General features: G+C 35.1%; 1 protein-coding gene across 5 annotated transcripts in view; it reads left to right on the forward strand.

The window, feature by feature from the left end:
* Positions 1–24,804, forward strand: part of NEDD4 (NEDD4 E3 ubiquitin protein ligase) — a 120,686-nt gene that overhangs the window by 49,418 nt on the left and 46,464 nt on the right. Inside the window, exon 5 of one of the 5 annotated variants that reach the window (XM_041742667.1) lies at positions 2,777–2,924. The exons of 2 other annotated variants lie outside the window; for them this stretch is intronic. In XM_041742667.1, coding sequence (XP_041598601.1) covers positions 2,777–2,924 — 148 coding nt within the window. Of the gene's footprint in view, positions 1–932; positions 2,925–24,804 lie in introns of those variants that run through there. 2 more of the 5 variants (XM_041742665.1, XM_041742664.1) reach the window with 2 other exon arrangements.

A 24,804-nucleotide genomic window follows, 5' to 3' on the forward strand; every position in this document is an offset into this window, starting at 1 on the left:
ACTGTGGGAGCTTTATCAGCAGTAGTAAGTAATTCCACCTCTAGGGCAAGGCTAGTACTCAAAAATGTAAACAAGTATGTACTTTGTTTATACAAAGAAATATGCAGCATGGTTTGTATTTCTTTATAGGTATCAAACAGCTAAATGGATTGTTTCAGCACACCAGTAGGGGCCAGCAAAGAGCTCTTAGAGTTTTCAGAACAGATTTGGCATTGAGATATGTTTATTTGATGTGTTAAATCCTTTTTAGACTTCTTTACTTACCACAACACTCTCTTAAGTGAATGAATTGCAGAGACAGTGGAATAAAATATCTTGTGTGCTCAAACTATATTGGGGTATAGTTTTTCTGTCTAATCTGCATATATTTTTAATGGAATGTTTGCTTAGGCTATTTCTTGGCAGAGTTTTAATAGTCAAAATATAAATGGCATCATTTAAGGACTGTACTACTTGGCTGGAAAAGGCCTTAAAATTACAGAAGAAAATGCTTGGTGACAGCTTCTCTTAAACTTTTCTTTCTCAGACCTATGCTCAATTTTTCAATAGTATTACTAGGCTAATTTTGTGTTTCTATCCTTAAGCTTTCACTTTTTATAAGTAGTGTTTTGGAAACTAAAATATTTATCTATTTGATTTAATGCTTGAGTTTTAATTCACCCCAGAGTTTTGGTACTTCCAAATTTATACAACTGTTTGAATTCACTCATTAAAAAAAAAAATTAACAGAATATATGCCTTTCTACATTAACTAACTTGACAAGATTCCTAGTTTGTCTACTATTTGGAAATTCAATCCTTGATTTGATACTCAATTACATGGGGTTTCATTCCTACCAACTTCCTGTAATTTTATCCCTATGGGTAAAAATATTAGTGGTCAAACTCTGCTGGAGAAAGTATAGATGCCGTGATTCACATAGTTAAATGTTCATTTAGTAGAGCAGGAGTGAAAAAATACTGTTTCAACTTGAAATGCTAGAAGATTGTTGTTCTTGTGTTACTCATTCATGCAAATTGGAGAAGGTATAATTGAAACAAGGTTGGCAGTGTTTGAGGCAGTGCGCTGCAGCTGAGCTCAGCTTAAAGGGCGCTGGAAATCAAGTGCTTTGTAAGTGAAGGCATTTTGACTACAAGCGATTCAAAATATTTGGAAACGTCAGTCTCAGGACTGGGTCGTCTTTTTCTTTCTATGATATCTGGTATCTAAGGTTTTACTTAGGATAAAGACTACTGCTTAAGAGCTCTTTTAGGCACCACAAATGATTTTTTCCTTCGATGCAGTGCAGCTGCTTCTAGCCTGTCTACCGACAGAGATCTTTGTTATGACTTTCAGCCCTTAACATGTTTGGAAATGAGAACAAATGGCACAAAGCTTACGATTGCACTTTGCAGCCAGAAGAAGCAATACTTATCCTTTGTCAGAAACCTCCGGAGATGATTTGGATAGCAATGTTCACATGTGCTTCAAAAGACCAACACGGATTTCAACGTCTAACGTTGTTCAAATGAAGCTGACTCCTAGACAGACTGCACTAGCTCCGTTGATACAGGAAAACGTTAACTCTCAGGAAAGATCATCTGTTCCTTCACCTGAAAATGTTAATAAAAAGAGCAGCTGTCTGCAGATTTCACTACAACCAACAAGGTACAGTGGATGTCTTCAGTCTGGCAATGTCTTAGCTGATGGTGATGATGCTTCATTTACATCTGTCTTTAAGGATGGCATTTACAACAATGCTGTGGCTGATAATGAGCTGAATGCTGTGAATGATGGTAACCTTGTAAGCAGTTCGGCCATTCACAGTGGGAGCCTCAGTAACTTTTCCACCAGTGAGAATGGGTCTTACAGCAGCAATGGTAGTGATTATGGATCATGCACAAGTATCACAAGTGGTGGTTCCTACACAAACAGTATCATCAGTGACAGCAGTGGTTATACTTTTCCACCAACTGATGATACTTTCTTTGGTGGAAATTTATCTTCTGACAGCACCTCCAATAGAAGTGTGCCAAACAGGAATACTACTCCATGTGACATTTTTTCAAGAAGTCCAAGTACCGTTCCTTTTGTCCAGGATGACTTGGAGCATGGACTAGAAATTATGAAATTGCCAGTGACCAGGAACTCGAAAATTCCACTAAAACGTTGTTCATCCTTAGTCATTTTTCCTAGGAGTCCTTTAAATACCCCACCGACTTCTCCAACAAGTACAGACGTTCTTCCAAGCAAAGGATCCTATCAAACCTCACACCAATTTATTATTTCTCCTAGTGAAATTGCCCACAGTGAAGATGGTAGTAGCACTAAGGGATTTCTTTCAACAGCTGTCAATGGACTTCGGTTATCTAAAACAAACTGTACTCCCGGAGAAGTGAGAGACATACGACCACTTCACAGGAAGGGTTCATTACAAAAGAAAATTGTTATTGCGAATGATAGTCTGAATCAGACTGTCCGTGAAAAGTCGTCTGAAGGGTATTCTTGTGTTTCAGTGCATTTCACCCAACAAAAAGCAACTACATTAGATTGTGAAACAGCAAGTGGTGATTGCAAACCAGAGATGTCAGAAATCAAGCTTAATTCTCATTCAGAGTGCATTAAGCTTATGCAGAGGACATCTGCATGTTTACCATCCTCTCAACACCTAGATTACCAAATAAATATCAATGGACAGTTGGAAAGACCAAATTTACAGATAAACAAAAACCATGCTATTTTACAGAGAAGTGTTTCATTGGGAGGAACTTACCCAAATGTTTCCTGTTTATCCAGCCTCAAGCACAATTGTTCTAAGGGGGGACCATCACAATTACTCATAAAATTTGCACCTGGAAATGAAGATAAAGTTGATAACTTATCAAGAGACAATGACAGAGATTTCACAAATGAACTGTCTAATTCTTTAAAGCATTCTTGTAAGGTAAGTTTCCTTTGGTCTTGGCAATTGTTAATTTTTACTAGAAAAGCTTTATGAACTATTTGGTTAAAATATATTAGAACTTAGTTAGAAGTGTTTTATATTCATAATCTTTGTATTTGTAAATCTGAGGAACCCTCAATAGTTTTTCACTCTCTGTTATTTCACTAGCGTCAAAAATATGCAATTAAAAAAAACCTCTCTAAACTGATTTAAGCCATGAAACATTTCTGTAGCATGAAAACAAGCTTTAAATAATAATTTATTTCATAATATTTTTACCTTGGTATTTTTTTTTCTTCAAGTAATATAGCATTTTAATGTCTACCTCCATATTTTATTCCTACTTTCAAAAATGTTCATTTAGCATTCTCCCCTCCTTAATCAATGTGAAATAGGTAAAATATAGAATACTTATTTAAAATACTAAACAATAAAAAGCCTACATAAAAATGTGAAAATCTTTTCACAAATGAACACAGAGAAAATGTTTCTCTAAAATATGTGTATTTAGTAGAACATTGATAAAAACTATTATGCTGCTGTTTTAAAGCACAGGAAAAATAACTGGCATTTGCATTTGTATATACCCTTAACCACAGGAATTTTGTTTCCACCCAGTTTTCCTTTAGCTACCAGTTAAGACTGCCTTCTAAAATGTAACTTAGTCTTTCAACAGTATTGAATTCTAAATTTTATATTTTTTGAATTTGGTTTCAATTGCTAGGCATTTCCCAAATACTCCTACTTACCTTATTAATTTGTTATTTTGGTAATTTTGTTTATTAGTCATTTAACTCTAATGTATCTTAACCAAAGCAGTTTTTTATATAATTGAGCCTTTCCAAAGCATTTGAATTTAAATAGATTTTCCAAAGTATTTGAACTTAAGTAGATTTTTAAAATTTCTGCATTTGGAAGGTCTCACCAGATTCCAGGAAATTAAATTTTTTTTTTTCTGGCTAAACCAATTCTGGATGACAGTACATAGTATTTTAGGAGGAAAAAAACCCTTATCTGTTTATCTGTGTTCATATAACACTCAATATCTATATTTAAAAAAATTTTTTAAACTTCTGGACGTGTAGCTTTAGGTAAATAAAATATTAAGTAATTGCTAGTTTTCTCTCTTTTGAAATCTCATAAATATAATTATTGTTACCCAATGCCCAAATGTTAATACAAGCAAATACTTTACTGAAGATGAATAAAGATCAGATTTCAAATTCTGATCTATGTTTTAGGATTATTTTATTTATGAAACTTTAAAAAAAAACAGCTTTAGGAGATTATAATCCATGAAACTTTTGCCTCCTGAAAGAAAGCAATGAAATGACACTATAAAGAAACATGTTAATAATTTGCAAACTGAATTACATGTACCTTGTAAACTTATTTTACATTTAATGAAATAATTAATCTGAAATGCATAATTAACTTAGAAATATTTATAGGTAAATATATTTGTAGACATAGCCTTAAAATAGTTGATTTTGTGGTAATATTATAGTTTGTTGTTAATGATACTTTTGAAAAAAGTATTTTTAATGTTTTTTAATAAAGTGTGACTAAATGCCTTTTTGCATAGCTAAAAATACATACTTTTATTGGTTTTATTTAACTTAGGTAAGCTAACTTAAGTATTTTTTTGTGACAGCCAAATGTCTAGCTTTGTGCAGATTCTATTTTTTGGTAGACTATTGGATTATAAATAGTTCAGAAATATGTAGTTTGCTGGAGAGTTTTAATTTGTTCCTCCATTTAATGTTTATTGAGCAATTCCATATAAAAGTACCGGTAAGCAATAGAGTGTCCACTAAATTCAACATAGACTAGATCTAAATTGATCTAATTGATTGGTAAGGGCTGGTTTTAAAAGGAAAATCATAATGTTGTTTTTCCTAAACTTAGCAGTGGCAACAATACTGGGGTTTTAGAAATAATCCTGTGTTTATCAATAATTATATATTAATCTAATTATAGTGGCATATTGTAACTCATTTATAAATAAACAGCTCCCAAAATATTTCCCATGACTCCAGTTAGTCTGGGTTAGTATTCTGATATGCTGAGTCTGGATTCACATTTAACAAGTTGATATTAGAGTAGCATTTAGTAATGTCAGCTATCTCTACCGAGCAGCCGTGAAATTAAATCACTGCTTTGGTCAGGGAACCTGGTTTCTAAAGCACTGAGAGTCTACGAATTCTTTTCTAACATGTTTAGCTACTAGTCTCTAGCAGCATAGAGTCCAGTTTCTAGCTCTCAATAGTAACAGCTCATTAATGGCTAATATTTTAAAATCTAGTGAGAACTTTTACCTGTATCTGCAACAGGGCTCTGTTCTGTGTTTACAACTTAGAATGAAAATGGGACTCTGTAGTCTGCATGATGATGTTTTATTTGCTATCAAAGAACATAACAATAACTGGCATATGTTTCTTATATATACTTTTTGAAATACAATATTACTTTTGTAAAGGCTGTCTAATGACTTGATCTGAAAGTAGATAATTGATGTTTTAACCTTGTGTGTAATATTTTGTCATCTCAGTCAAGAAGTAGTTTTTATCTAGTTACAAAAATTACTCTTCAGATTTCTAAACTTTCTGGAACAGTTTACTCAATTGTTATTTTATTTTTTCCTATCTATTCTCTAAATCTCCTATGTTATGTTATTAGGATACTCAGAGATTTTGTTATCCTGTTATTTAAAATACCTCAGCATTTTACCCAGGTTTGTACATGTCCTCCATTCTTCACATATATGCACATTTTTACCCAAAAGTTTGGCTTTACATTTTTTCTTTTTGTTATAAGTTTTTTCTTTATTTTCTGTTTCTTCATTCTGGGTAGGTAAATTGTTTAAGCCTAGTGTAGTAGAACTTTAAAAATCCTATCTCAATTATTTCAAAAGTCTTGAACACTAATCTCAAGATCATACATTTCAATAGATTACTTAGTTGTTCTTCCTAAAATAAGTGTTTTAAATATATATTTGTTTTAGTGTTCCATTATTTTCTCAGCCCCTATTAATTTGAGCAGAATATTTAGAGACATTTGGTTAATTTTGAGCAACACTTAATCTTTCCTATAAAAACCAATATAACATAAATATTGACTCTAAAACTGTGATGCAATGTGAATGTCTAGTTCTAGAAATTTGGTGAGAGATGTATGCTTATAAATGCATATCTCTTAGAACTGAGGAACTATAATATTAACTTCAGAGTAGTTCAGGGAGCTGAATTGTTTGTTTCAGAAATAGTTTGGATTTCTCTGTAGATATGATTTCTTTAATTCATTCATCTAGCATGCATTTGAGTGCCTACTATTTGCCAGGCACTGGCCACAAGTCCTGGGAATAAAAGATAATAAAATACGGTCTCTACTTGAGGGAACTCCCATGTTAGTAATAGGGATACACTGGTAAACAAACAGAAATTCAGTCTAATATGTGATATGCTAAAATAGAAGTGTGTATGAGAAAGTGAGAAAGATGCAAGAATACTTGTCTGGAGGAGAGGACCTAGTTGGTAGAGCAAGACTTCACAGAAGTGGTGACATTTGAGCTGAGTCTTGGTAGTAGGTGAGTTGGAGTTCATCAGGCAGCAAAATCAAAGAGGATATTCTAGAGCAGAGATTCTCCATCTCAGCACTATTGACATTTGGGATGGATACTTTTTCTTGTGGAGGTGCTGTCCTGGGCCTTAGGATATTCAACAGCATCTTTGGCCTCCACCCACTAGATGCTCGTAACACTGCTCTCTTCTAGTTGTGACAATCAAAAAATGTCTCCAGATATTGCCAAAGGTCTTACAGGGCAAAATTGACTCCTGTTGAGAATTATTGCTCTAGGCATGAGCAACTGCACTGCACATGCAAGGCTAGATGTGTGAAAAGTGATGTCATGAGCTAAGCTAGAGAATCCAAGAGAAGGGAGGGTGAAGAAGAAATCATGCATTATTAGGTTCCTGTATGAGAGGGTCCCCCCCTGTATTGCTGCTGTCAAGTAAGGCTATTGGAGATACAGGATCAGGGTTTAGGAGAGAAGCGAGAGCTGGAAATGTAGCTTGGGAGTTACCAGTGTAGTCAAGGCTTTAGGTAAGGATGAACTAAAAAACATAAAAGTGAGATGGGAGAGGGTGGTAAATCAGAATTCTGGGGACCACCAACTTTGAGGGGACAGTGAAAACAGAGATAGTCAAGAGACTAAGAGAAGAGCCCCTAGAGGGGCAGAGAGGCCAGGAAAGCAGGGAGGCCCAGAAGTCAAGGGAAGGGAAAAATCAAGGATGGCAGCATACTGCACTACAGAACCTACGCATCTGCAATGTGGCAATTAGGAGGTCCTTGGTGACTTCAGCAAGAGTGGGCTCAGGAGGATAGCATGAAAGCCTGGCTGAAGAAAAAAAAATGAAACAGATAAGGAAGCAGAAATATTTGTATCATAAAATAGGCATGAGTTAGCATGGGCACAATATATATTTAGTGACTGATGTATAGAAGACACAGTATTCGGTGGATATAAATGCACAAGACAAATTCTCTATCCATGAAGATATTGCAGCCTGTTCTCTAGGAGGAAAAGGGGACTTATAGCTCTCTCTTTTTTTACCTTTGAACTGTAGAATTAGTGAGTATAAGCAATGAAACAAAAATGGAGATTCAGTAATTCAAAATGAAAGAAACAATACATTAGAAGGTGCAGATTTGACACTGCCTCTGAATAGTCACAGCTCATTTTGAACAGCATTATTCTTAACTTTCTCATCCCCCTCTCTACCACCAAAAAGAAGTTGAAACAAAAACAGAGCTTCCCTGGAAGCAGGTCAGGGTTTAAGGTCTGTTGCTACAAACTACTTGGAGAATAGGCATCTCTGTCTTTCTGTCACAGGCTTCTTCCAGGATATGGAGCCTACCGTGCACTAGCTGTTGTGAGGACTCCACCTTCTAGACCCACTCTCTCTCTGCATTTGGGTGATGGTAAACAAGATATACCAGAAGTTAGGACCAGAAGCCTGTAGAAGGTGCTGGGCAGAGTTCCTGCGTGTGGCTAGCCTGTGTGTTGAGGTCAGCAGGCTGGTTCGCAGGCGTGAATGAGTGCTAAGAAAGGGAAGCAATGATCTTGTCAGCATGTCCAGGAAATACCTGAAGTATTGCTCAAGCCTGTGGTTCAATATTCTTTGTTTGTCATGAGTGAGACCCAAATACTAGAGTCAGATGAAGACAGACACTTAGCAATGTGAGAAAGCATTTCAAAACAAGAGGTGAGCAAATCTGTCCCAACATGGGAGCAGCAAATTGAAAAGCAATTTTACCTACACTGAGATTTAACAACACTTCTTAGATAGAACTAGAGCAGATCTGAGAACTTGAAAGGACAAGTAAATAGCTTGTTTATGTACTTTGCAGTTCAGTTCATGAGCTAGTAACAACAAAGACCATCTGGACCAAGAGAATCCACCATGTTTCTAGTTAGGCTCTAGGATATCTGTGGGGGTGGGAAATGGGGGGAACATGGCTTTCTCTTGATTCAGATGTATTACAGAACCATCACACGGTGACATGTTGTGTGATTTACCTTAATATATTACCAAGCAAAAAGAAATTTATGTCAAGGATATTGGTGGGTGCAGCAGACAGTCTTAAGTTCAGTCATTTGTTAAATACAGAAACATTCTTAACAGATTTTTTTATCTTTTGTTCCTTTTATAAAATCTGAGTATAACATTTTATGATATCACTAAAATAATATTATCCAGGACTACTTCCTTTTTTTCCCTTTCTCTTTTGAATTTTTGTTGGCAAACTGCCTTCTAATGTTTTGAAGATTGCGATCAGAAAATGCCTTACATTGTCAATTAGATTAGTAATTCTCAAATTTTCATGTCCATGTATATCTCCTGGAGATCTTATTAAAATGCAGATTCTGGTTTTTTAGCTCTGGGGTACCTGAGAGTTCCATATTTTTAACAAGCTCCTAAATCATATCAATGCTCCTAATTTCTCAAACACACTTTGAGAAGACCATTGCTTTATGAGAACAGTAATACAGTCTATAATTGAAGCATCCAATGAGTCCTTTGCCCACTTTTGTATACAGGAGAGCTATAAGTATACTGTGCCCAGGGCCAAAATAATTTGCAAAGAATTTTAAATCTACCTAGGCATTAGAATTATTATTTATTGAGACTATGTAATATAGAAGATATTGTTTGGACCAAGAAACATTCAAGAACAGGTTTGCCTGCCTGCCTTATAGAAGAACTTTAATATGACTCTTGCAGAATTCTGACTATTACTTCCAGGATTACATTTTAGTTTCATTTAAGAGTTTGAAAATACTAGTCTATAACATTTGCAGTTTTACTTAAGAGAATCTCTCAAATTTATAATGGCTGCAGTTCTGATCTATGTTGTTTTTTTTTGTTTTTTAAAGATTTTATTTATTTATTCATGAGAGACCCAGAGAGAGAGGCAGAGACACAGGCATAGGGAGAAGCAGGCTCCCAGTGGGGAGCCTGATGTGGGACTCGATCCCAGGACCCCAGGATCACACCCTGAGCCAAAGGCAGATGCTTGACCACTGAGCCACCCAGGTGTCCTGAGGTCTATGTTGTTTTTAAAATTGTTGCCTACATTAATTTTTCCCCCTCTCAGCATGAGATTTGAAAAATACACAATTGAAATGTTAATGTTTCTTAAGTATTTTTGCTTTTTCAAATATCTTTCTCTTTGTGAACATTTTGAACCTTTTCAGTATACCTTCCTGTAGCAGCATCAATTAGGGTACTAACAAGAATTTTTGAATCTTACACTGACTTATGTAATAAATTGAAAAACCCTATATAATCAGTGCTTACTTATGAACTATCCTTTTGATAGTTCTATAAGGAGAATATTTAGAAATCTGTCACATACAACTTTGTAATGCCTCTTAAAAGTATATATTACTTCTCAAATATAAATCAGGGCATGAAAATCATAGGACTTGTCCTTCCTATGGAGCACTTTTAAGAAATCTTATTGGTAGCTGGGTTTTTGTAGACTTTGTAGCTGCTTGTGGCTTAGCCTAATTTCAAGGAGCCTAATAAGGTATTAAACATGTCAGGTAAGAAATGGGGAAAAGGAAGGATATAGCAAAAAAAAAAAATAGTCAAAGATGGGGAGATAGAAGGTAAGCAAGCAGACAAGCAAATGTAAATTTTCTAGAATTGATCAGAGGAGAATTCTAGAGAACAGATTAAGCAAATGGGTAAACTCTTCTGAACTCTCCTTGACTAGGATATAATTCCCTAAATCAGGGACTTTTTTGTCTTACTCACTGCTATATCTCAGTATCTAGAATAGTACTTTGCTCAAAACAGACACTTAATAAATATTTATTAAATTAATGACCAAAACTAGGGGACCCTTTATAATGGTAGAGATGACTATAGAATCCTGATAGATGAGGGTGACCAGACAGTCTTGCTCAAACAGATAACCAAACTAGGATATTTAAGGGATGACTGTAATGATGAGCGGGAGTTACTTGATGCTTCATCCTTTGCATGAAAGAGTAGCACTCTTAAATGAATACCTTGTCCCTGGGGTGGATGCCAATGGAATATTATGATCGTGACTCAAGGATTAGTTTCCACAGTGGAGTCTGATTCATAGCCTACATATTCCACTAACTGGTACCATAGAACTATGTGTCTGGATGGAGGCTCAGATCACATTTTCTGAAAAGAAGATTGAATGGGCAAAAACTTTTAAGGGTATTTAAACAAAGTCCATTTGAGCAGCTTTAAATTTATCATTGTTTAGTAGAATGATTTTTTTCATTGCAAACAATGTTAGGAACTGGATTCTTAGAGTTGTTCCTGGAGTTTCAAGTCACTGTTTTAGCTAAGAATGACCTTTACCTTTTGTACCAAGGCTGAAAGACTGAACCCTCTTAAAGAGTCACAGAGCTTAGTGGAAACTAAAGTCATGTTCAAAGCAAATGAGTTTAACAAGTATTTCTTAGTAATAGAATATGTGCCTGCTGTGAGTGGCAAATCTTATTCCTGGCTTTGAAGAGTTTACAGTTTAGATGAGAAGACAGCATAATCTATTAAAACACACACACACACACACACAACTCAAGTACAATACAACATAATATATAATAATGTCCATATAACTATGTTAGGCAGGTGAGCAACTAAGCTCTGAGATATGTGATTACCTATATGATTTTTAACTAATTAAATTTTTATCAAGATAACACATGTGCCTGTTTTATTTATTTTTTTAAGATTTAATTTATTTATTCATGAGAGACAGCGAGAGAGACAGAGACACAGGCAGAGGGAGAAGCAGGTTCCATGCAGGGAGCCCGACATGGGACTCGATTCGGGTCTCCAGGATCATGCCTTGGGCTAAAGGTGACGCTAAATCACTGAGCCACCCAGGCTGCCCCCATGTGCCTGTTTTAAAAATCAGGTGTTATTTCTCTGAAGATTCCCTTTCTGCCTTTTTTCTCTGTGTTCTCTCTTTCTAGAATTCCTATGAGCCAGAGTTTTCATCTCTTGGATTGCTCCTGTAATTTACTTTTCTATCCTGTTTTCTGTTTTTTTGCCTCCTTATTCTACTTTCTGGAAGACTTCTCATAAGTTCCCCCTTCTCTTTAATCTTAAAATTTTGGTTATGTAAATTTGTTTTGAGTCTTGCATATTCTCTGATTCTTATGGATCATCTTATTATTACTGTTTTTTGTTTCTTTTTTGTTATTGGACATTTTCCTTCAGGTGTCTGGCTGTCTCTTCACATTTGAGAGTAAGTCACCACCAAGTGATCTGGAGGCTGTATAATTGTGTGGGGCTTTTAAACTGATAGACCTCATTGTTGGGTGACTTCTGACTATCAGTATCAGAGGTCAGTTTATTTCCCCCACAGAAGAAACTTCCAATGATTACCCAGTTATGTTCTTTTTTAAAATTTTAAGTTGCATAGAGCCTAATGAAGGGCTTGATTTCATGACTGAAATCAAAACCTGAGCTGAGATCAAGAGTTGGATGCTTAAGCATCTGAGCTACCCAGATGCCCCACCCAGTTATGCTCTATAGTCATGGTTAGTGATAAACTATGCGTGAAGGTGATTTCTTTAGGTTCCTAAATCAAATTAGTTCACTTGGTCAAACCACACCTTAATAGTGATATTTACTTACCAAATCTTTAAGGTACTCTTGGTAACTTATAGTAAGTGAGGTACCTGATTTTCATACCTGTTGTCTGAATATACATTGTATGTATTCTAGATGTGAAATACTCCTAGAAAGACTAAATTAAACATTCTTTGTAGTAGAATATGTGGTTTCCTTAACATATCTCGTAACGTTTTACATTCTTAGCAATCCATTTAAATGTAATACCCATGATTATCCCTCTGAGAAAGAGAATAGACCTACTGAAAATATGTTTGGGTAGAGGACACGAATAAAAAGGTATGGTCATGGCCTCCTAATGGGATGTGATATTGGATGCTTGCTGTTACTTGAACTTGAAACCTTAACTATGATTTTTTTTAACTTGGAGAAAATTTTGATATATTCTTTTTTAAACTTTTAACCCTCTATCTGTGAAAGCGTTAATCAGTTAACATCATATTAGGTATCCTATTGCAAAAAACTCTCTGAGACACTGAGTTTCTCCATATTTAGGAATATGGGAACAAGCTCAAAAAAGTTAAAATGATTTACTCAACATAAATTTAGTAAACATCATATTTGGACTCAAACTCAGCTTTATTATATATTATAAAACACTTTTATACTACATCACTAGCCAAGGTCTTTCACCCCACCCTTCAGTAGGAGGTATCTATAGGATAAAGCTTCTTGGGACAAGTTATTCAAGTAAAAATAGGATCAGAAAGAAAAAATAATAATAGTTTTCTAAGAAAAAAACAAAAAAAAACAAAAAAAAAAATAGTTGTCTAAAGGAAAGTTTCCACTTGGGTTGAATGCAATCTGATGAGTAACTGTTATAAATTACCTAAATGATTATAAGCTACCTATCTTTTTTTCAATTAAATTTAAACTTTTTATTATGGAAAATTTTAAACCTACAAAAGTAGAAAGAATAAGACAATGAGCAATCTTGTTTGCCCCTGGTAAGCTCCCAGTTTCAGCTGTTATCAACAATATTGTCAATCATGTCATCCATCTTTTCCCCTCCTTTTTTCTTTCCAGGATTTTAAAAAATTTTTATTTATTTATTTATTTTTAGAATAATCCCATACATCATATAGTTTTAACCATAAACACTTCAGAGTGCATCCTTAATCCATCTGTAATGGATTAAGGACCTTTTAAATATATAAAAACTACAGTGCAGTTTCACACTTAACAAAATTGACACTAGTTCTAAACTGTTTTGACTGGATCTCTACCTAAGTCATTGAGGTCATTTTAGTAATGATGTGGCTCAAGATGGATACTACTCCTTTAACTTGTGTCTGTCTAATTCTTTATCTCTTTTATGATGTTTGTTTCATTTTGAGGCAGAGCCTGTCAATTATTTACCATGGGATTTTCTGTTTCTTTAATCAGGTAATTTTTGATAATAAATTTGTTACCAATGAAATTGAGGCTTTCACTTTGGAACCAAAACTTAAAGATTATCGTTAGGACCTGGAATTTATCACCTAAACTACACCTTACCTCAAATTTAAATCACCACAAATCTGCATTTAGGGTTTAAACATCTAGGATACCGACATTCTTCATCCCTGCATAGAATGAAAATGTACACTATGATGAATTAGCTATAGTAATTCCTCTTATTCCTCTTATGCTTCTCTAAGTCTTAATTTCATGTTGAAGAAGTACAAAATTTATGAAACTTGGCAGAGTTGTCTAGAGGACTGAAAATTTCATGTCTGGCCAGTAGTTGGTGGTTGGGAGCTAAAAGGAGCTATTATTATCTACCTTATAATATTTTGGCAGAGTACAATGAAGGTACATTGTAAAGTGTAAGGTACTATAATGTATAACATAATGATTATTGTTTTACATGTACAAAATGAATCATATAAATTTAAGAATCCAGGTTAACAGTTAAGTAATCGGAAATACACAAAAAGAATATATTAAAAAACACTGTTGGAGGCACCTGTGTGGTACAGTCAGTTAAGCGGTTGACTCTTGGTTACAGTTCAGGTTGTGATCTCAGGGTCCTGGGATTGAGCCCCGTGTTGGGCTCCCTGCTCAGCACAGAGTCTGCTTAAGACTTTCTCCCTGTCACTCTGCCCCTTCCTCGTGCTTTCTCTCTGTAAAATAAATGAATAAAATCTTTTAAAAAAATCATTGACCTTTGAACAATGTAGGGGCTATGGGTGCTACTCCCCCTAGCCACCGTGCAGTTGAAAATCTACATACAACTTTTGATTCCCCCAAAACTTAATTACTTAAAGTTGACTGGAAGCCTTGCCGATTAACAGCCAGTTACATATTTTATACATTATATGTATTATATACTATATTCTTACAATTAAATAAGCTAGAGAAAAGATGTTATTGAGAAAATTATAAGGAAAATAAAATACATTTACAGTATTGTACTGTATTTATTAAAAAAAAAATCCACATTTAAGTGGACCTGCACAGCTCAAACCCATGTTATTCAAGGTTCAACCGTAGTACAAAAATACAGACTAGAAATCTGGGGAAGTGCTTCTTCATAAGGCTCTATCAAAAACCAAGATATATTTTGAAAGGAATATGTTTTTTTCAGAGCCCTATTACAAATTAAAGCACAGTTATTTTTCTTATACTCAATTTTGATTTGCATATTCTTGGGGAGAAAAGCTGCATCAATACTAGATGTACAAAAGAAAGAAGTAAATAAAAATTAACAGGAGATAATTAGCAACTAGAAAGTCCTTTATGTGGGCCATAAAGCCACTCTTTATGCAACAATTAGTAGTTCTAAAGAAGACACCCTATTACTTTTTTTATCCCTGATTGAAAATAGTGATTCAGACACTATTTTATTGACTTTATGGCATTGATAGAGTCAGCTTCTAGCCATAAGATGATAGATTCCTTGTTTTTAGTTTTTAAAATAAAAATTCCAAATCTCTCAATTGGTGTTGTTTTTATTTAATACATTTTAGTTTTTAGAGCAGTTTTAGGTTCACAGCAGTAGTGAGCAGAAGGCCCAGGATTTCCTGTATCCTCCATACTCTGAAACATATAGCCTCTGCCATTACCAATATCCTCCACCAGAGTGGCACATTTGTTATAGTTAATGAATCTGCATTGACACATTGTTATCATCCAGAGTCAATAGTTTAATTTAGTGTTCACTCTTGGTGGTGTAAATGCTATGGGTTTGGATAAATTTATAATGGCATGTATCTAACCATCATAAGAGTATCTTAGTTTCACTGTCCTAAAAATACTTCATGCTTTGCCTCTTCATCTCTCCATCCTCTAATCCCTGACAACCAATAATCTTTCTACTGCTGTAAATATCTGTGTGCAGTGAACCTAAATGCCATCTGTCTATCTTCTTTGGTGAGGTGTCTGTTAAAGTCTTTGGCCCATTTTTTAGTCAGGTTATTTGTTTTCTTATTGTTGATTTTTTTGTCTTATTGTTAATTTATAAGCCTTCTTCGTATATTTTGGATAATAGTCCTTCATCAGATGTCATTTACAAATATTTTCTTCTAGACTGTGATTTGTGTTTTCATTCTCTTGATGATGTCTTTGGCAGAGTAGAAATTTTTAATTTTAATGAAGTCCAGCTTATCAATTATTTCTTTCATGGATCATATCTTTGGTATTGTATTATATTTTTAAAAAGATTTTATTTATTCATGAGACACACAAAGAGAGGCAGAGACACAGCAGAGGGAGAGGCAGGCTCCCTGTGGGGAGCCTGGTGTGGGACTCGATCCCAGGACCCTGGGATCATGACCTGAGTCGAAGGCAGATGCTCAACCACTGAGCCACCCAGGTACCATGGTATTGTATTTTAAAGGTCATTGCCAAACAGAAGATTATCTAGATTTTCTTCAGTATTGAAGGAGTTTTATAGTTTTACATTTTATATTTAGGCCTATGACCCATTTTGAGTTAATTTTAATGAAGGATATAATGTCTGTATTTAGATTCTTTTTTTTTTTTTGCATGTGAATATCCAGTCATCCCAGCATCATTTGTTAAAGAGACTGTCTTTTATCCATTGTATTGTCTTTCCTCCTTTGTTTAAGATCAGTTGACCTTGGGGGATGGGGTAACTGGGTGATGAGCATTAAGGAAGGCACTTGATGTAATGAGCACAGGGTGTTATATACAACTGATGAATCACTAAATTCTACCTCTGGAACTAATAATACAGTATATGTTAGTTAAATTGAATTTTTTTCATTTTTTAAAAAGATTTTATTTATTTATTCATGGAGGACAGAAAGAGAGAGAGAGGCAGAAACACAGGCAGAGGGAGAAGGAGGCTCCACGCAGGGAGCCTGACATGGGACTTGATCCCGGGTCTCCAGGATCTGGCCCTGGGCTGAAGGTGGCGCTAAACTGCTGAGCCACCTAGGCTGCCCATTAAATTGAATTTAAATAAAAAATAACAGCAACAAAAAAATCAGTTGACTTATTTATGTGAGTCTATTTCTGGGCTCTCTATCCTGTTCCATTGAGCTCTGCCTATCTTTGACCATTACCACACCATCTGGATTATTGTAGTTTAATAGTGAGGTAGTGTCATTTCTTCAATTTTGTTCTTGTTCTTCACTATTTTATTGACTGTTCTTTTGCCTCTCCATATAAACTTTAAGATCAGTTTTTGAAATTCACAAAATAACTTGCTAGGATTTTGATTGGGATTGCATTAAAATTAAGATTGCATAGATCAAGTTGGAAAGAACCAATGTCTTGACAATATTGAGTCTTCCTATCTGTGAACATGGAGTATTTCTTCCTCTATTTTGTTTTTCTTTAAACTCATGCATCAGTCTTGTGTGGTTGTTTTCTTTCTTTTTTTTTTTTTTTTCCAATAGATCTTGTATTTTGTTAGGTTTATATTTAAGTATTTCTGTTTGGGGGATGCTAATGTAAATGATACTGTGGTTTCCATTTCAAGTTTTACTTGTTAATTGCTAGTATATAGGGAAGGAATTGAATTTTCTCTATTAACCTTTTATCCTATGACCTTGGAATAATTGCTGATTAGTTCCAGGAGGGTTTTTTTTTGTTTTTTTTTTTTGTTTTTTTTTTAATCAAATCTTTGGGATTTTCTACAAAGACAATAATATAATTTGAAAAGACAGTTTCATTTCTTCTTTCTAAATCTGTATATTTTTTGTTTCCTTTTCTTATTATATGAACTAGGACTTTCACTACAGTATTGAAAGGGGTGGTAAGAGAAGACATCCTTGCTTTGTTCCTGATCTTAGTGGGAAAGCTTCTAGGGTTGTTTTTTTTTACTCATTAGTATGATGTCAGATGGAAGTTTTTTGTAGATATTCCTTATCAAATTGAGGAAGTTCCCTTCTATTCCTAGTTTACTAGATGCTTTTATCATGGTTTGCCATTGGGTTTTTTTTTTTAATTTTTTTAATTTTTTAATTTTTTTAAATTTATTTTTATTTTTTTTATTTTTTTAAGGATTTTATTTATTCATTCATGAGAGAGAAAGAGAGAGGCAGAGACACAGGCAGAGGGAGGAGAAGCAGGCTCAAGGCAGGGAGCCTGATGCGGGAATCGATCCTGAGACTCCAGGATCACGCCCGGGGCCAAAGGCAGGCGCTAAACGGCTGAGCCACCCAGGGATCCCTGCCATTGGGTTTTGTGAAATGTTTTTTCTGCACCTACTGATAAAATCTTGTGATTTTTTTCTTCTTCAGCCTGTTGATATGATGGATCATAATAATTGATATTCAAATATGGAAATAATTTTGCATACCTGGTCTAAATCCCACTTGGTTATGGCATAAATTCTTTTTATACATTGTTGGATTCAATTTGCTAATGTTTTGTTGAAGATTTTTGTATCAATGTTCATGAGAGATAATGGTCTATTGTTTTCCTTTCTTGTAATGTCTTTGTCTAATTTTGGTTTTAGGGTAATTCTAGCTTCATAGAATGAATTAGGAAGCATCCCCTCTGCTTTTGTCTTCTGAGTTTATAGAGAATTGATATAATTTCTTTCCTAAATGTTTGGTAGAATTTCCCAGTGAGCCCATCTAGACCTGATGCTTTCTGTTGTGGAGCATTATTAATTTTTTATTTTTTTACACATATGGTCCTATTCAGAGAGTCTATTAATAGTTGTTTTAAGATATTACAGTTTCATCAATAACACTGTTTTCATTTAAATTATTTTCTCAGAGTTTATAATATTTGAAAACACCAAATACCGTACTTTGTAAAAATCACATTATAACTTGGTTTTTATTTTATTTTGATCTTTTGGAACCTAATGATCTTCTTTTTTTTTTTTCCTTTTTATTCATTCATTCATTCATTCATTCACGAGAGACAGAGAGAGAGAGAGAGGCAGAGACACAGGCAGAGGGAGAAGCAGGCTCCATGTAGGGAGCCCCATGCAGGACTCGATCCCGGGTCACCAGGATCACGCCCTGGGCTGAAGGTGGCGCTAAACCGCTGAGCCATAGGGCTGCCCCCAAATGATCTTCTATTATCTCCATATTTTAAAATTGTTTTTAACTAAAGGAAACACACCCTGGTGTGTGCCCATGTATCTTTATATTAAAATGTTTGGTTGGCAGTTATCAATAGGGTAAAAGCTAAGTAACTCAGCTATTATAATTTCATATTTATATAGTTATTATCTTTGGGATACTCACAAAAACTCAATTTTATATAATTCATATAAATAGTTTTGTGCATCTGGTGGGGTTTTAAATTATCCCTCTTATAGTTATCTTTCACTTTACTGAAAGAAAGTATGTATTTGGCTCTTGGGATTTTTTTTTTAACCGTTCCAAAATTATTTTGGATGTTATTCTGGATTGTCACTTAAAAATGTTATCAGATGGTAAAGCTGTTCATATATATTATACTGATAGAAGCCCATCAAATCTGCGTACCAATAAATGTAACTCCAGTTTTCCCACGATTCATCAGTCTACAGTTGCTAGTGGAGACAAAATAACAGTTATAACCCAAATTTCACTGATTTAGCCCTTCTATCCACAAAAGATCCCTGGCAGCTGTAAAATACTCTTCACTGTTTCTGGGGTTCCCAAGAGATGGCTATCACATACTCTTGAACAAATCCAGTCCAGTTAAGCACTGCTATTGCTAGCTTTGTATTTACAGGCATTGTCACAGGTACTGCTGTGTCCCTCTGGGCAATAGTTTCTCCTTCTTTTCTTAGGGTGACTTATCTCCCCAAGGCATACTTAACAAAGTTTAACTCAACCTTTCCTTAGGTATGATAAACCAACCTTATTTTTAAAAATGTGGTCATGATTCTAAATACAGTATGATGGGGAGTAGTCAACTTAGGGGACATGTCTGAATAGCTGGGAAAGAACTAAAAGTAAAAAAAAAACAGAGAGTATTTTCTCACTAAAAAATTTGCTAAAACTCCACAGTCCAATGCAGTGGCCAGTAACCACATATGGTGTGGAGGCCGAGAAAAATTAAAGCCATTCCACCTCAAGTTTAGCATTAGCACAAGTACAGCCATCTTAGGCCCCTGGGAATAAGAGCTGAACATTACAGGAAACACTGCAGAATGTCCTAGGCAGGGAATCCCATATCGGAAAGACAATAAAGTTCAGAATGCCCTCTGCAGAGAATCCCAAATCAGATCTTAAGAAACTCCCCCACCCTTTCCTCCATATTGGAATGGAAAAAATTCCTTCACCCCTTCTGAAAATCCCCTAGACCAGCCCATAAAAAACCCAGCTGTAACCCACTTTGGGGTCCAAGCCCCTGCTCTGCTGTGTGGAGTATACTTGGACCCAAACTCGGGTTTGTAAATAAACCCTCGTGTGTTTGCATCGGTGTCGGCTCCTTGGTGGTTTCTTGGATTCGCAATCTTGGGCACAACAATGGCTATGGAGATTTAAATTCATTTAAATGAAATCAAATTTTAAAATTCTGAACCTCATCTGTACTAGACACATTTCAAGTGGTCAGTAGCCACTACAGTAGCCACAAGTAACTAGTGGCTACCACATTGGACAGCACAGATATAGAATATTTACATTATTGCAGAAAGTTCTGTTGGACAACTCTAGAACATTACATTCTAAGCCTCAAGCCATTGATACCCCTGTAACTTTGACAGTGCTCCAGTCTATGGAGGAAGGCGCCTAAAGCTAACAGTGCGTGGTAGCTTTAATAGCTGAAGGAGTTGAGCCACATCTCAGTGACATTATTTTTCTCCACTGGTACCAAGGAAATTTTGGTTTTAAAGGAATCCACTGAGTTCTTATTTTCTTAAACAACAGTAACCCACATCCCCTTGCTCCCCTGTTTTCATTGATCATTATATTCTTCAATAAAAATTATATGAGTTTTCAACCCTAGAGGAAACTTTAAAAACTGTTTATAGATCACCTAAATTTACATTTGATCAAATGATCAGGTAATCAAATCATAAGAATAATCAGTTTCTTTTTCTGAGATATTTCTCTAAAAACTTAAAAGATTATTTCAAAAGGCAAAAATTATTAGAGAAGACATTTCTGGGGATCCCTGGGTGGCTCAGTGGTTTGGCGCTTGCCTTTGGCCCAGGGCAATCTTGGAGTCCCGAGATCGAGTCCTGCGTCGGGCTCCCGGGATGGAGCCTGCTTCTCCCTCCTTCTGTGTCTCTGCCTCTCTCTCTCTCTCTCTCTCTCTCTGTGTGTGTGTGTGTGTGTGTGTGTCTATCATAAATAAATAAATAAATCTTAAAAAAAAAAGATAGAACACATTTCTTTCTATCAGTATATAAGTAGTCTTCTATCAAAGTTTACAAATAATGAAGAAGAACAAAGAGGAGGAAGAAAAGGAGAGGGAGAGGTAGGAGGAAGATGAGGAGAAGAAACACTGGGAACCATTTGATAATAAATTGTTTTCTTTGTTGTTTAGAGATATTCTTGGGCCAGTCCCTTCAGGTCTTAATATATTCGTTTTACTGACAATAAATCTTTGAAAGTATTTGTCAGTCACTATACCTTGTTTCTGTTTAATACTTATTTGTTGATTAGGGGAAATATTACTGAAACTCCAGCAAGCAGTTTTTTTTTTTGTTTGTTTGTTTGTTTGTTTTTTGTCGTGAAATACAGAAGAATAGAAGACATCTTCCCAACTTGTGATGGGCCAGTCAAGGAAGATAAAGAGAATATATAAAATGGTGTCAAATTAACTAAGGATCAGAGAGTTGAAATGATTGTAGCCTCAAGGCTTGCGTGCCTTAACAGTTATCAGGAGGATCACCTCATTCAAGTAGTCAGAAAACTTTTGATAAATCCTGAATTGTTGGTGTTCTCCAGACCCACTAATGCTAGCTAATGTACTGAAGAAACATATTTGGTATGAAGTTTAGTGGTTTTTAGATTTCAGATTCAGTTACCTTTAAAAATAACTAAACTAAAATCTGGAGCAACTGACCAAAGAATGAGCTAAATAATGACTTCCTACTATGAGCAAGATGTTGGTAGGCCCGGCACAATATGGCAAAACTTAGGAATTATTTTTAATCTTTCCCTTTAAACATTTTTAAAGATTCTTAGGTTATATTTAAACTATTAAATGGGGTAGTTTCATCTGAATCTAAGTGTGGATTTTACCTCATGGATCTATTTGTTAAACTTGGGGATGGTATTAATAGGAGATCAGAGTTGTAATCTTTTTTTTTTTTTTTAAGTGTACATCATACATTTATTACCAACAACCCTCTCAACTCCAAAATTGGGCACAGGGATTAAAAATAAAAATTCATTGCACTACTTAGTAAAGCATTACTAGTAACTTTCATAAAAAATGTACAAACTTTGTTAAAAATTTATCAAGCCTTCAAATGATTTGGTTACAGATATTTATAATACGTACAGACCTGAATAATAGATTCATGCAAAATATCCTGTCTTTTAAAATTTACCAACTATGTGCATGTGGAGATTGCAAGTGGTGGATTCCATAGGCCAAGGATGGGAGAATGGTTCATGGTCACTGGAAGGCTGGAAACAGTGTAGGGAAGAGGTTACGCTACTCTTTTGTAAGGAAGACAGCGCTTACAACTCAAGGAAAATTGGTTGAAAACCTTTTTCTGAGACTGAAAAGCCAGTAAATGATCCAGGAACATAGCCATAGTCAAAGCAGTGAGAAACAGCAGGGAATCAATAGACCAATATCACAGTGGTGGCAAAAAACTGAGTTCAAAGTTGAAGAAGGCGGGCAGACTGCAGAGAGTTGAACAGGTCATTTAACCCTTTTGATTTTGCTCCAATGGTGTTCAACATAGTAACCCTCTTGAAATGGGCAAGCAGGACTTAATCTATTGCCTAAAAAGGAAAATCTGATACCATCTTCTTTGGGTGTTGTAGCATTTCCCGTCACATTGCTAATTTGGTTTCACAATGTTAGAAGTATTACGTGAGTTCTCTCCACATCATAGAGTACTTCTTGTAGTCTAAATAGCTAGTTTTTATAAAGGAAGGATTAATTAACATAAAGTAAGTCAGGCCATTTCAATTTTTTTTTAAAAAAGCTTTAATAATTTTTTTGGAGTGGAAGAGAACTATTATATAGATATTAAAAGATAGAAGGGAAGTAGAATTATAGAAGAGGAAATTAGCAATTTAGTCTCATCAAGAAAAGTTTCATTAGAATGGCATTGATCTGGGCCTCATAAGTAGGATTTACACAGGCAGAGAGAAAAAAAACTTTCCGGGAAGCATAAGTGAGTTTGAAAGGAGGAAATACAGGATTTGTTCAGTGATAAAACTCATAGGTTTTATTAATAGATGAGGATGCAAGGTTGACTGGAAATGCTAAGAAAGGCCTAGCATCCCATGCTAAGGAATTTATAGTTTTTCCTCTGGACCAATATTTTTGAAATGTGTTTCTCACCAGTCTGTAAGATACCTCATATATACCCTTATCCCATGGAGAAATAAGTTTGTATAGTGTCACATGCTGTATTTCTTAGAATGTCACTATACACGCTAGTGAAGTTAAGTTCCTAAAGTCCTACAGGAAATAAACTTATAAATTTTATTTAACCAAATGTTTCCCAATTATGTGACTACCTTTGACCTCTCTTAGTATCCAGCAGATCTTTGATTCTTCAGAACACGCTGCAGAAATTATGTTTATTCAATAGCAAGTTTTCAAAAATTTTGAAAAGAGGATTGTTATAATTAGGAAATATGTTTTTATTTTTGCAAGCTAAAAAGAAATGCAAGAACCTGACTCCTTTTGCTTCTTTTAGAGGAGTTCTGTTCTGTCATCTTGAAGTGTCTTAATTTACATTGTATGTTATCTTCAAACTACCAAATCCATTTGAAAGTAGCCAGGATAAAAATAGATAAATTGAGATGTCCTGCTCATTCTCTTTTAGCTGTTATCATTGTTTATTCTTCCTGGTTTTCTTTAGAAATTGAATTGAATAGGGATCTGGTTCTCTAGGTGTGACTACTAGATCAGTTGCATTAGTATCACCTGATGAGTGGGAAGAACTGCAGATTCTCAGACCCTCTGCCCTAAATTTGAAAAACACTTGAGTAGATGAACTCAATCTGAATCTTTTGAAACTCTAAACGAAGGTTGGCAGCAGAAGCCTCTATACTACTTCCCCAGCTGCCCTGGCTTTTTAAAAATCCATTTTATGGTGATGATTTAAAGTTCATCTTTTCACACTCACTTGTTTTTAAATTCGAGATTTTACATAGCTCTTTGGGTCTTAAAGTCATTAGATCTTGCTCAACAGTGGAAGCTGTCTACTAATTTCTCATTTAGACTTCAGATAGAATTGTCCAGAGATTATTAGCTTCAATCTCTTTGAAAGTTTACCTTTTTCTATATTCCCTAATAGCTTGGCAGACATTCCTAGAAAGAAAAAAGTAGTACATAATTTATTGGCACTCAGAAGAATGAGTCTATGTCTATTTTCAGTCAAGAATGAATGTTTTTCTCTCTGGAAGGAAGAGCCTTTCCCTTTTTATCAGTTATCTAGTGGTATTTCCTAGTTAAATTATAACTATATGTTTAGTCGTTTTGTAACTTTCCTTTGGTTGGAAATACCAATTTGAAATCATGGAGAAAATTGATGAGCCCTTCACCTTTTGTGAAGTGGGGGCAAAAGTTGTAATAAATGCAAAACTTTCTTTTACCTTCTCTAGTCCTTTAGTTGTTGTTGTTGTTGTTTTTTAAGATTTTATTTATTTATTCATGGGAGACAAAGAGAGAGAAGCAGAGACACAGGCAGAGGGAGAAGCAGGCTCCAGGCAGGGAACACAATATGGGACTCAATCCCGGGACCCCAGGATCATGCCCTGGGCCAAAGGCAGACACTCAAACGGCTAAGCCATCCAGGCGTCCCTCTAGTCCTTTAGTTTAGGAGCATACAATATAAATTCTTATGAAAGTATGTTGGATATACTAAAGCTTAATTTTGAAAATAATTATATAAAATCCTGTTCAGGTTTGATAACACGGTCTGATTCCTGTTCTTGTCTGCTTTAAAGTCCTTCTCCTCTGTAGCATATTTGTAAAAAATGGCTTGTATTTGAAAATCCTGACAGTAAATTATAAGCTAAACTTTAAAGCTTGTAAAGATAGAGGAATGCGTCCAGGTAAATTGTCAGTTCTCAAAAGTCTGTGATGATTATCAAGTGGAGATCTCCAAAGAAGCTGAAATTCAGAGGAGGATAGTTCAAGCC

This window comes from Vulpes lagopus, chromosome 2, assembly GCF_018345385.1.
Source record: "Vulpes lagopus strain Blue_001 chromosome 2, ASM1834538v1, whole genome shotgun sequence".
NCBI classification, from domain to species: domain Eukaryota; kingdom Metazoa; phylum Chordata; class Mammalia; order Carnivora; family Canidae; genus Vulpes; species Vulpes lagopus.